Source organism: Gamsiella multidivaricata, assembly GCF_025024155.1.
Source record: "Gamsiella multidivaricata strain RSA 2152 chromosome Unknown BC939scaffold_19, whole genome shotgun sequence".
NCBI lineage: Eukaryota > Fungi > Mortierellomycota > Mortierellomycetes > Mortierellales > Mortierellaceae > Gamsiella > Gamsiella multidivaricata.
The window spans coordinates 73,071-85,237 of NW_026251727.1; the positions used below are offsets into that span (position 1 = coordinate 73,071).

Consider the following 12,167-nt stretch of genomic DNA (forward strand, 5'->3'; position numbering starts at 1 on the left):
GGACCAAACTGCTGAAAGACTTGAACACGAATGAAAAAGCGTATTTTTTTTTTTTTTTTTTTCGCAAAATCGGGTTGAACTTTTTATTTTTTTAAAGAGTGACCTGTGCGCCCAGCATATCGTCCTCTTTGAATCCAAGCGCCTGGTCCCAATAATGCTGCACTCCAAATCGTGCCAGCGTCTCCTTGAGCTGCGCATCCGTCCTCGACTTGATAAACTGAAACTTCTTGAACTGACGCTCCCTCAGCTGTCCCTCCCAGACCAAGAGACACTTGTTGTCGATCGTTGATTCCGTCGTCTCTGTGCCGTCCAGTCGTGTATTGTCCGTCCAGTCAATTCTCCGGAGCATCAATTTCTTGTACTGGTTGATGGCCTTATGTCCACCTTCCACAACGACCATCGTAAACGTTGGGTACATGAGCACGATCCCCGTCAATCCGAGTTGCCCGGCGTTCTTGTCGACCTTGAACTTTTTCTGTGGATGTGACAAGTCATTAATCCTACACAACAAAGAGAAATCAAAAATTGACTTTTCGGTTAGCAAAAGATTGCAGATAATAAAATGCCAGCTGTCCCTCCCAAAGCGAAATTAAAACGACTTACTTGTACAAGTTGACATAGATTCCCTTGGAGACATCCTCCTCCTTCTTCTTCTGCTCCTTGGCTTTCCGTTCCTCCGCCGACAGTTTCCTCTCTGCATTCATATCCAAATGTCCCTGCAACCGAGCCGCGACTTGTTGCCGGACTTTCATCTCAACCTCCGTCGGGTTCAGCACCGCTTCCTGTCCCAAGACCCTCATCATGTTCGCCAACTTGACCTTCGGTGCATCCGGAGGTAACAGTCCTAACCGGACCTTATCCTGCTTTTCTTTGAGCAACTCCTTTCGCCTCTGTCGCCTCAGCTTCTTGCGTTCTTTGGTCGTCAGCATGAGTGGGCGGGGTTTTGCACTGGCAGCATGAGCAGCCTCGTTTGGAGGTTCGATCGGTACGGGGTGTTGAATATAAAGTGTGATCAGTGAATCCTCGGTCTCGATGCTGGCGTGCCCTTGTGCTAGGTCGTCATAGGTTTTGTTAGGCAAAAAGGCCGCATCCCACCATTCCACGCCATCTTTCAATGTCTCGCGCTAATAGTTCATCAAAGTCATTAAACATAATGTTAGCATATAATCAAAAGCAATACTATTTCCTTTTCACAAAGACGAAACAAAACGACAAACGGATTCCTCACCTTGGTGAAACCATCCTTCATCTGCATGTCTTCCTCCTGTACGTTGGCCTGTCCACCTTGTTCGATCTCCTTCCTGAGCTGTTCAATCCTTTGTTCCGCCCGCATCTGATTCGCAATGCCCTTGAACTTGCCCTTCGGCGCAAACTTGAGCGGCCTTGCCCGGCGCTCCTTCGGTGCTGCTGCCAAATTTGGATCATAGTATGGGTTCTTCTCCGGATTCGTAAACTCCTCAGGAACATCCAGCATCTTCAGTTCCTTCTTTGCTTCTGGCTTTTGGTTAATCTATTCCATGGTCACATCAAATGTAAAAAGTTGATATCAGCATCGGTTTGCTTCTTCCTCAGCGAGATTGATGTTTTTCTATCGCAAAAAAAAAAACACTGTATATATATATAAAAAAAAAAAATCATTGCTCTACCTTGGCCGTGGCGAAGGATGGTGCCTTGACAGTCTTTCCAGAAGTCACCGCATTAATTATCAAGTTTCCTGCTTCATCCCTTGAGATCATCGAACTGAGATCGACGCCCAATCCTCCACGGGCTCTAGGATCCACCTGTACCGGCGCTGGTGCTGGCGCTGCTGATACGGGCGCAGTCGCCTTTGCAGCATTGAGGCTCTGAAGCTTGGGTTTAAGAGCATCGATACGCTGACGGATCAGTTCAGCAGCCGATAATCCTGCTGGTTTTGCCGCTGTCGTCGCAGCTGCTGCTGTAGTAGTCTGAACGTGCGATTGTTGTCCTTGCTGTTGCTGCCTCGCCCGCAATGCCAGATCCGCCTCCAGCTTCGCCTTTGCCGCAGCGACCCTAGCTTGGATCTATATGGGGATTATATAGAATAAAATGTTTGAAGGTTAGTGTTGAAGCGAAACTTGTGTTCAATCGATGATCAACGGCTCGTCCTCGATGAGATTTCAATATGCCTTGCCTCTTCCAGTGTATTGCCCATGAGGATGTCGTATTATAGCGATGGTTAGAAGGACTCCTTGATTTGAGTGTAGACAGTTGTCGAGGCAGCAAGTCCTGTCGGATCGTCGTAGGTCGATTCAGTAGTATGAAGGAGGGTCGCAGCATAACAAAACGCGAAGCATATTCAAACTTCAAAGAACCATTTGCTACGTCACATTTTCCCTCCTTTCCTCCTTCTGATCGTTTTCAGCAGCGCATTTATTTTTCTGAAAAACTGCTGTACCCCTGGGATTCCTAATCGCTCTTAGCGGCGCAGGGCCAATCGACTCGAGAGACAAATGGTTGTAAAAAAAAAAAAAAGGCACCTAATCACTCTTAGCGGACCTTATTGATGTTGGCTGTGTACATGGTCTCCAGGTTGGCCGACCACTTGTCCATGGCATTGTATCTCAGCGTTCCTGTCGTCCTGCAAGTGAACGGAACGTAATATAAAAACATTTCATCAGTCATAAATATCAAAAAGGAACATGGCAGCAAGAAATAGCAAAAAAAAGTAAAAAAAAAGAAAAAAAAGAGAGACGATTGATACGTACTGTCGCTGTAACTCCAGCCGCTGGTGGACTTGATCGATATGGCCTGCAATCTTCTTGTCAAGGATCAGACTCACCAACAGATCCTCGACATCCTGCGCTGGAATGTTGAGCTGGCGCGAAATGAACGGAATTTCGATCCTGGTATAGGGCTTGATCAACCGGATCAACACTTGCGTCCGAATGTTCTTCAGCACATCGTCGATATACGCCCGGATGAACGGATCGTCCATGATCGTCGCCCGATTGTCCCTTAGAATCTTTTCAAACTCGCGAATATCCCTGCGTTGGTAGGCGCTCACAAGGTTCGTCATTGCCACGATCTGAGGGTCGTTCTTGTAGGGCTTGGTCTCTTGTGAGTCGAAGGGGTTGATCTGTGATTCCATCAGCATGTTGGCCAACACCAGATACTTCAGTACCTGGATGCGCTGGAAACTACCGGCCTCGTCATAGTTGCGGAACGACTCAAAGAAATCCGTTTGCGCCTGATCCCACTCCTTCTCGCTCATGTGCATCTTGCCTCCACACTCTCGGATGACACCCATGATGCGTGGGTGAGGAATCGCGGACTTGACAGACAGGCACTGTTGATAGAGTGCTTTCAGCTTCTTGCTGTTCTTGGTCGCAGTGTACATCTGAATCTCGAGCGCAAAGATTTCAAGTAGATGTGTTCCCTTGCGCTGGTCGTCCGTGCCGTCGTCGGCCTGGCAAGACGCATGCAACTGCCGCAAGATCTTTGACAGACGACCGTATTCCTTCCTGTCCAGCCAGAGTTTAGCCAACTTCAGGTTTGTCTTGACCAGGAGACGCTGTTGACAATATTGGAAGATAACAGGCGATTAACAAAGGCCAAAGAGTTTGTGCAACAGATCGCCAATTCTAGCAAATGTTAGCAGAGCATTATCTCCCTACATCGTTGTTCGCGTCCTTCAGAGCGTTCAATGTTGTCTGATAGAACTTTTCCATGAACGCCATGTCCGACGAAGACGAGATAAAGTCCAGAATGTTGTTGATGCTCTTTTCGCTATAGTTCCTGGTGACCGCAGCTTTGGTGTATGGTAGCAATTGCCCGTAGTACTCCAAGGTCTATAGAGTATGCAAGAGTGTGTAAAAGTCGTGAGAAAGCTTGTTTGCAAAGCAGTATAATCCCTAGCTTAATGGCGCTGAACAAAACAGGGCCATACCTTGTCGTAGTTGCCCATCTTGAAGGAAAGCTTGACCATCTGCTTCAAGGCCTTGAAACCCCTGTCATCCATGAACCATTTCGTAAGAGATCTATGGTTAGACCGTCCAGTTCCTTTACAATCCCAATAAGCATGATAACCATCGCTCAAATTTACCAGTCTCCCTTCTCAGTCTCTGCTTCGACCACACCCTGGAATTCGACGAGGGCCGTCTCCGGTTCGTCTTCTTTGTGTCCCTTGGCGTTGTAGTATTTGTTCTCCAGGTCCACGTCAGGCTCCTCACCGTCCTCGTCCTCGTAATCAAAGTCATAGTCCTCATCCTCTTCCTCCTCCATCATGAAATCGTCGTCGTCGCTCATGGTTCAAATAGGCTGGTTGCTTGGTTTCTACAGAACAGAAACAGAAGACGTCGAAGTGGTGAGAGAGAGGTGTGGGTGAGCTTTTGTCCGCATGTGTGAAGTGAGCGAATGAGCGAGTGAGCGTGGCGACGTATGCAGAAGGCGCAGCATTCAGTTGAGCAGCTTGGTCAAAAAAAAAAAAGACGCGACTCGCTGCTTATCCTCCGTAGTAAAGGCGCTGGTTCCTGAAGCGTTTACCTGTTGAGTGAAGAGTCGAGTAGCGAAGAAGAGTCTTTTCTCCAGAGAATTGCAGAATAGGAGGAGAGAAGGTGGGCTGCGGAAGGAGGGTTAATGGAGCGAATGAAAAGAGCAGTGGCGATCGTTTTCTCAGAGGAGACACCTGTACACACGCTTTGGTCCTCCCGCCCTCGAGTTCACGGCTCTTTTGTGACCGTGATGCAACAAATGTGATACGTGTGTGCGTCTTTCCCTTGGACGCGTTGATCTCTTTCTCTCCTTCCGACCATGGAGACAGCCACGTCCCAGAGATGCAATCACCACCACACAGCACCCTCGCAGACCTCATCCATGACCTGAAGACCCGCTTCCTAACTCCCACTGGCCTCAGTCTCGAATACGACCGCGAGCTACACCAGGTACGATCTTCCTCTTGTCCTTTCCGACTAACGCTTGTTTGTCACGTCTTCGAGAAACATTATGTGGTCCGCTTTCTTTACTCATACGCCATGTCGTTTTTTTTTTTTTTTTTTTTTTTTTTTTGGTGCACCACGTTCTTTTTAGGCACGATATGCTCTAAAGCACAAAAAGGGATATCTTGAGTCCAAGACTTTATACGAGCCCATCGACCGATTCCGGTTTCTGCCCCTGGATAACCATCACCACGGATCATCCACATCATCCTCGACCTCATCGCTCTCGTATCGGGCCGCAGATCTCCAGCGCCAGATCGCCGCCCATATCGACCATATCATCAGTATCCTTGAAGCGCGACGGCAGCAGCTTTCTGTGGAGAGCAGTCGTAATGGCATCAGTAACAGCGACAGCAGCGACCGGTCTGCAAGGCTGAGTGGCAGTGACAGTGGCGAATTATCACGATCTCACGATCGGACTACAACGACATCTGTGATGGGGATATTAGCGAGCAGAGATAAGCGATCTTTGCGGGACAATCAGGACCAAAGCCAAAATACAGATCCGGATCTCGATGGGTTTACGTTCGACCAATTACGACCGCACTTGAACGCCCTTGACGGGTTCTCGCAGCCCATGCTTCAAGCCGTTCAGCAATCAATCCGACAGCTGGCCCAGAATGTCGTTACCCTTCACAACAATGGCAACAACAGCAGCAATGGCAACAGCAACAACAATAGCAACAGTAATAGCAGCATCGGTGGTCATAACAGCTCTCCGTTGGGCAATGGTCATGGAGTACGACAAGAAAAGAGCGATTCTCTGGAGGACGTGATTGTAAATGTCAGACGACAACTGTTATTTCTCGACCGAGCAAAGGAGGAGATCATTGTTCAGGACATGACTATCCAGGAAAAGGCATTGAAGCTATTCGACACGCTGCACCAGTCTATCATGGTGCTGTGGGAGATCCTGGTCGACTTTATGATTCAATATCAGTTAGAGCAGGACCTGACCTTCAAGCAGTACTTTGCTCAGTTGGTCGACTCGATGGTCTTGAAGTTGGAGTATGTAATCTGCACCGTTCATGTCTTGGCCTAGAACGTTTTTGTCATCCTACAATTCTCTAAAAACCTTTGATTTTCCTTTTCCTTTTCCTTAGGATTTTAAAGGCCACGCTACAGCAATCTGTCTATGATAAGGACACCGTCGCAAAACTGGCAGAGTTTCGGTATGTGAGCAGCTTGTATTTTTGCTCCGCAAAGTTGTCGTGCAGGAACACTGCGTTTGACTAACACGGATTTCTCTCGGATGATCTATCTGATGATCTATCTGGACGTTTCCGTAGAGATGTACTGGACAAGAGGCAGCAAGCACTCGAATCGCAAACACGACACAATGCTGCTTTGCTACAACAGTACCATGACGCAGGCGAAGAGTTCTACATGATTGTCGACGCATATGCCAATATCATGCAGCGCATAGAGATTGTCCAGGACGACATCAGGCGACTGGACTGAATAAATCGCCTCTGCTTCAAAACGCTCCTTTCAACCATGAATCCCTTTTGCACGGATTATCAGGCCTTCATTGCCGATAGTTGCCAGCGTTCTCATAAAATACCCTCGAGATCATCAATGGGATCAAACAATCGAGTATGGATAACAATTTGTGCATGCTTGTTGCTTGTGCGTGTGTGCTATGTTACAAAGGGAGGGCTTTATTTCCGTCCGAAAAGCGCACGCGTGTGCAAGACACTCCTACGAAGATTGTCGCAGGACTCAGGTCGTGGCCTCCAGGATACCAGACCCAGGAGTTGTTGCGGGTGATGGCTGTCCATGTCGGAGTATCATCTCCTTTGACGCGGTCTGATCCTCGCCAGAGCTGACAGACTTGAACTTATCACTCACTCTGCGGCCGCGCTGGTTCGAATTCATAGTAGCCGAGTCTGGAGATACGAGAGATATGGTGCCATGTAGCGAAAGCTCATCATCATCAGGAACTTCGTCCTCTTGACACGTTTCCTTCTGCTGGCGCTGTGAGATACTGCTTATCCGCCGTGCCTTCTGACTACTCTCAACAGTGTGTACTCGCGAGTGCTCCTTGGATGGAGTCGCCGAGGTCATGGCCGGAGAGGGTGGCCGAGAACGTGACACACTTTGTGTATGGATAGTACCGTCGACATCGGTCCCTTTACTGTCATGCGACATCACAGAGCCACCAGTGATCAGCTTTGTGCAGATGGGGACGGTTGCGTTGTTTAAAAGCCTGGGAGAGTCGTAGAGAGTGGTGTTAGCAGCGGTGCTCCCTCCATGCTCGTCTGAGGTGCTTTCTCGGGACTGACCGCTTCCAGCATCGTTACTGCTGCTCGCAACATGGTTGTCGCAGCTCCTAATAAAACCCTGACTAATGTTTGAACCCAATGGGGTAGAGAGATCCTCGCTAGCTCCGAGAGAATCCGGTTCCTCTAATGTGGTATCGGCCTGTTCGCTTCCAGCAACGTTTACAACGGCCTCACTTGCCCAGTCTCGGAATGCAGGGTCATCTACGCTTTGTCTGTCTTCATCCTCAGTTCCACTCAAACTGACACTTGATGCGTACCCCTGACGAAGCCCGCTCGAGACTCTGTGGTGACCACCTCTCGGAGATAACACGCTGATGAGGGGCCCTCCAGCCCGCTCGACTGTCGAAACATCGCTGTCGCTGGTTTCGTTCCGACTCCGGGGCGACTTCGTAGACGCATTATCCAGTACAAGCATGTAATCTCCTTCGATAGGGTCATACTCCCGGACTAACGCAGAGCGCTCGCTGTTGTTGGGCCTTGACGTGGATGGACTCTTTTCAACGGGACGCTTCCCTGCGCCGCCGATTCCTTGGTCTTTGTAACCATCGCTCGAGCTGTATTCGGACTCAGGTCTCAGGATATGATCAAATTCACGCTGCTCCAGCGAGATAACAAACAGATCGTTCAGTCGCTCCTGTTCATGCCGACTCTGGTTCGTCCGACTAATGAACTTGGATCGATATACCATTGATTGGCTGGAGAAGAATGAAATGAACGTTTCATTGCTTAGATTTGATGGATATGCGACATTTAGTCAAGGAGGACCAATGCCGGATAACTTACATAGGCGAGGACGTGAGGATGGTTTCCATTAAATACCGCAGGTTTGGGAGCGTTTGCCGAAGATCCATGAATTGTAGACCTTGCGAGTTCATGAGCTATAGACAGCAATTGAGTTCATATGCCATCAGCAATTGATACGATGAATGAAATAATATCCTGTCCTTAATTATCATCGAGTCCAAGACCATACCTGTTCAATGTCCTTATTCAACAGAAATACGCCGTACTCAAATCGGTGTCTCTCTTGACTTTTACCGAAAAGTGGAAATCTATACCAATGCAGTCATGTCAGCTATATCGCTGATACAATTGTCACTTTCCACTTTGAGTCTCGCCTATGAGACAATTCCTGCACTTACTCCTTGGGTCCGACCAGAAGAGAAACAGGATCGAGCACAAAAGCCCTGGATCCCATTGGTGTAAGAGGGTATCGTAGTGGCACTGAGAGGTAATGAGCAAGCATAGTGACGAGTTGCGTGGTGAACCCCAGTGCTATGGCCACTGCTTCCTCGTCCATGCCTAATTTGAAGGCGGATGTTTAGAGTGAGCTAGAGAATAAGATCGACCCTTGATCCACATGGCTATTGCATTCCAGATTGTAAGCACATACCGATATATACTGAATTTGGCAGCGGTATATTACATATCCTTAGGACACTAGGATCCCTTTCGGACTATTCAATAAAAAAGAAATGATCAGCATCATGATTATACGAGTAAATCATGACAAGTGCGACGAACTTGTTGCCCGCTGGCTTACCTCCGTAATCGGAAATATCGTGAACAACGTTGCGATCAGCTCTGTTCGCTTGGTCGAGTATTCCTTCAACACATGGAACAGACTCTCTTTGTTCTTTGCGAGATTTAGCATATTCTCTTCCAGATACATCTCCTGCGTTTGACCTCGCTCTCTGGATTCCGCAAGCGCCTTCCGCCGTGCTGCATGCTCCTGTCGAAGTGCCTTCGCCTTATCCCGAGCTATTGCGAATCGGGATAGAATGGATCCGATGTTAAAATGATTTCTGATTTGCGCATAGTGAGAAAGCGTCGATGCATACTCCTGGACTCCTGTAATACCTTGTTCCAAAACATTCAGCTCGTGCCCTACTTGCCGCTGCAAGTGCCATAGCCTCTCTGTACATTCCCCGCGACGTTTTTGCTAGAAATAAAGATACAGTGTGGTTAACATCAGTTGTGAATAAAAAGTTCCGCTAGTGTAAGGGCGATTGCTGTGATCTCGTGTCCCTGGTTACCATGATCATCGGTGCGTTTTCCTTGTTCAGTGCCAGCTCGATGTTGTGCTTGATCTCGTCTCTGGATTTTTTTGTATCTGCTATACATTCGTGCAGGTTGTTCAGCCTCATCACCGATTCGTACGTGTACGACGGACTCACTCCCCCTCCTGGCAGTGTAGCGATCGGCTCAGTCAATGACAGATGAGGATGTACTACCATATCGTCGTCATCGGGTGCAGTATAGAATCCGTTGTCGAAGCCATATAGAATTGTATTGTTGGGCAAGCTAGTAGGTAAGTCCCGTAGCTCCCTTCCGATAAACCTCAAGCAGCAAAGATCCACCCGCCACTCCAGAAGAAGATAATAATCCGATCCAGAATATCCAGCCCATATCCGTGTGATGACATTGCTTAAGCGCCGCTTAGTTTGATCCGTAAATAGGTGGTCCTCCAGAGGATTGTATTTTGGATTCTAAATATGATAATAGAATGATAGACCTGGCGTTAGCCATTGAGTTACAATACATGGCGGACTGGACAATGGCCATCTGTCCTCTAGAATTTACATTGGAGCCTATCGCAGTTTCACTGGTATAGATGACTTCGTCTAGCATGGGAAGTAAATGACGAGGATATCTTAAGTTCACAGTTCGTATGGCGTCCATAGACAGGCCCAAAAACCGAAATAGCCATGATGCAGACGCTTACCATTAATTGGGTCGTGAAGAGTAAAATAGGTGTCCAATAGGATAGGAATCTTCGACTTTGAAGTCAGAAAAGGTGGTAGCCGACATGAGATGTTGGCATCGGCATCAGAATGGGCCGACTGATCTCGTATTGAAGTGCTGCTGTTACTTTGGTTTCGGCTGTCCTTTGCAGTACGTGATGCTAAATCATTGCCCGGTGAAAGATATCTATCGCGGTTCGAGGTTGTTGGCGGTGGCGGTGTACTTGGGACTGACGACCATTCTCTGGACCGCCGTCCAGAAGAGGATTGATCCTCGCCCTGCTGCAATTGCTGTAGTTGTTGCCTGTGACCTTCCATAGATCCTGCTCTAGGAACTGAGAGGTCAGCAGATGCCCTATACAGTGCTTTTGACCTTGAAGAAGAAGGAGCCTCCCCCATCGTAGACCCTGATTCAGAGGTGTATCCCGACTCTGCAGAGTATCCAGAGCTGAAGACAGTGGCCTTAAGTCCCGCTGATAGTCGAGCAATAGGTTCCCTGATCACAGACGATGCACGACCAGACTCCGAAGCCGAGACAGATCCAGCGTCCGACCCCGGTCCCTTGACTTTTTGAACGCCCTGATAATAGGTTCTCCATGGTGATCTGAAGTAGCTTCGTGTTGGGGATGAAGCGCCGGAGGGTAGCTCGAGGGAAGGTGTGATGGATCTATTGTAATGAAGATTCTGATGAGGCTGATAGGCGTTACTGTAATAACTGTTGCTGCTGACGATCGAGTTTCCAGGATGGCTGTCATTCTGGTACTGAGGTGCCTGTGGGTGGAGCAGGACAGAAGTCAATGTTCTTTGGTTTGCGTTCTGCGTGAAGGTGAGGTTCCTGGCCAAGATGCATTGAATATGTCGGATCCGTCGCTATGATAGAGAAGAACCATGATCCACAAAAAAGCCAATCGGTCGGGTCAGTCCTGGGGTCATGCTGGTCTGTCTGTATTCATTGAAGGGTCACTTGTCGCCACTCTTCCAGTCTTTCGTCCGTCGCTCTCACTCCACATTTTGCAGATGCAGTCGTGGGGCGGGTGTCCAATATAATGATCCTTGTAGATATGGCGTCCATGCTGAGCTAATGTCTCTGGCAAAAGACCTGAGAAGCATCACCTCCCGCTCATTGCTGAATCCTGTTGGCGTAGAAAATGATTACTGCTGTGATTCGCTTCCTTGCGACCATGTCCGAATGGATGGGTGTTGCGCGTGATTTGCCTTGCCTAGTTACTGCAGACTCATAACACAACGTCTGTCCTGAAAAAAATAAAATAAAATAAGCATCCTGCTGCCGCTGTCCTGCGTTGTATTGTCTTTTTTGCCTTAGTTGCTTTGGATGTCCTGGTTGCCCTGCAGCAACATGGATCTATGATATCCATCCATGGCTGTGCGCCATGCGCGAAGAGCATACGGGAGAGGATGTTGCTGAGCACCTGAGCACCGTACTGTGTCCCTCACCTGCGTAGGCTCGAGTCGTTGCCGCTGCTTCAGTCGAGTATGACCCAGGTCCATGTTGGCTATCTGGGCGAGCCTGTCTTGGCAGCTGGTGTTGTAGAAGTGAGGAGCAAGGAGTGGAGAGAGAAGGAGCAGGGAGAACAGAGGAGAGGAGTCGGGGAAGGGTCCTTCAAGCGCTCATCGACCGCTGCATCAATCGAACAAGGGTAGCTCGTGATTCGTCTCGTTGGAGTTGAGTTCTTTGAGAGCGTAACAGCAAGCAGAGCGAATGTCAAATGTGTGAATAAGGGCTCAGAATGCATGGTCCATTACTTACCCCTTAAAAATCAAGTCAGTCTAGCGTGATGCATCAAGCGCGTCAGTGGAAGGCACCGGCCGGTGGTCCTTGAGGATAAGGAAGAAGAATAAGAACACAAAGATGACATGTACATTGATTGTAGATGACAAATACTCCCGAATACGCTTTTATTTATCGAGTAAGCAGAGCAAGGTGGTCATTCTATTTATTAACCTTGATGTCTTGTCCGTTGTTGGTCAACGTGCTGTAGATCCAGATTCTGTTCCCGAGGATGGCCCTGGTCCTGATCATATCCGCTCAGAATTTCATCCGAAGGGTTCACGACATACAGTCGACCTCTTGGAATTGCCACCATCTGGACGTCCATCTCCAGCATTGACCTCTCAAATCCATCTGAATACGTGCGTCCATGGATCATGCCTTCTATCTCCTC

At 48.5% G+C, this 12,167-nt stretch overlaps 4 protein-coding genes across 4 annotated transcripts; 1 reads left to right on the forward strand and 3 right to left on the reverse strand.

The window, feature by feature from the left end:
* Positions 1–55: 55 nt before the first annotated feature.
* BC939DRAFT_445636 (pre-mRNA processing factor 3-domain-containing protein) lies at positions 56–2,349 on the reverse strand. The gene is made up of 5 exons (XM_051554830.1): positions 2,153–2,349; positions 1,647–2,042; positions 1,229–1,510; positions 604–1,124; positions 56–500 (listed from the first exon to the last, which is right to left on the reverse strand). The coding sequence occupies exons 1-5, from the start codon at positions 2,171–2,173 to the stop codon at positions 92–94; spliced, it is 1,629 nt and encodes a 542-aa protein (XP_051414093.1). The 5' UTR covers positions 2,174–2,349; the 3' UTR covers positions 56–91.
* A 159-nt stretch (positions 2,350–2,508) lies between these two features.
* BC939DRAFT_483615 (PCI domain-containing protein) lies at positions 2,509–4,242 on the reverse strand (the record flags this gene model as incomplete). The annotated part of the gene is made up of 5 exons (XM_051559199.1): positions 2,509–2,599; positions 2,727–3,532; positions 3,636–3,809; positions 3,908–3,968; positions 4,064–4,242. The coding sequence occupies 5 exons, from the start codon at positions 4,240–4,242 to the stop codon at positions 2,509–2,511; spliced, it is 1,311 nt and encodes a 436-aa protein (XP_051414094.1).
* Positions 4,243–4,686: 444 nt separating this feature from the next.
* On the forward strand, positions 4,687–6,434 carry BC939DRAFT_93556 (uncharacterized protein). Its single transcript, XM_051562006.1, has 3 exons — positions 4,687–4,901; positions 5,047–5,963; positions 6,059–6,434. The coding sequence occupies exons 1-3, from the start codon at positions 4,794–4,796 to the stop codon at positions 6,189–6,191; spliced, it is 1,158 nt and encodes a 385-aa protein (XP_051414095.1). The 5' UTR covers positions 4,687–4,793; the 3' UTR covers positions 6,192–6,434.
* A 536-nt stretch (positions 6,435–6,970) lies between these two features.
* BC939DRAFT_93511 (UV radiation resistance protein and autophagy-related subunit 14-domain-containing protein) lies at positions 6,971–10,313 on the reverse strand. The gene is made up of 10 exons (XM_051562005.1): positions 9,966–10,313; positions 9,277–9,729; positions 9,101–9,182; positions 8,784–9,001; positions 8,634–8,697; positions 8,383–8,542; positions 8,214–8,292; positions 8,024–8,118; positions 7,241–7,935; positions 6,971–7,164 (listed from the first exon to the last, which is right to left on the reverse strand). Exons 1-10 carry the CDS (start codon positions 9,966–9,968, stop codon positions 7,157–7,159), a joined length of 1,857 nt encoding a protein of 618 aa, XP_051414096.1. The 5' UTR covers positions 9,969–10,313; the 3' UTR covers positions 6,971–7,156.
* Between the last annotated feature and the right edge of the window lie 1,854 nt (positions 10,314–12,167).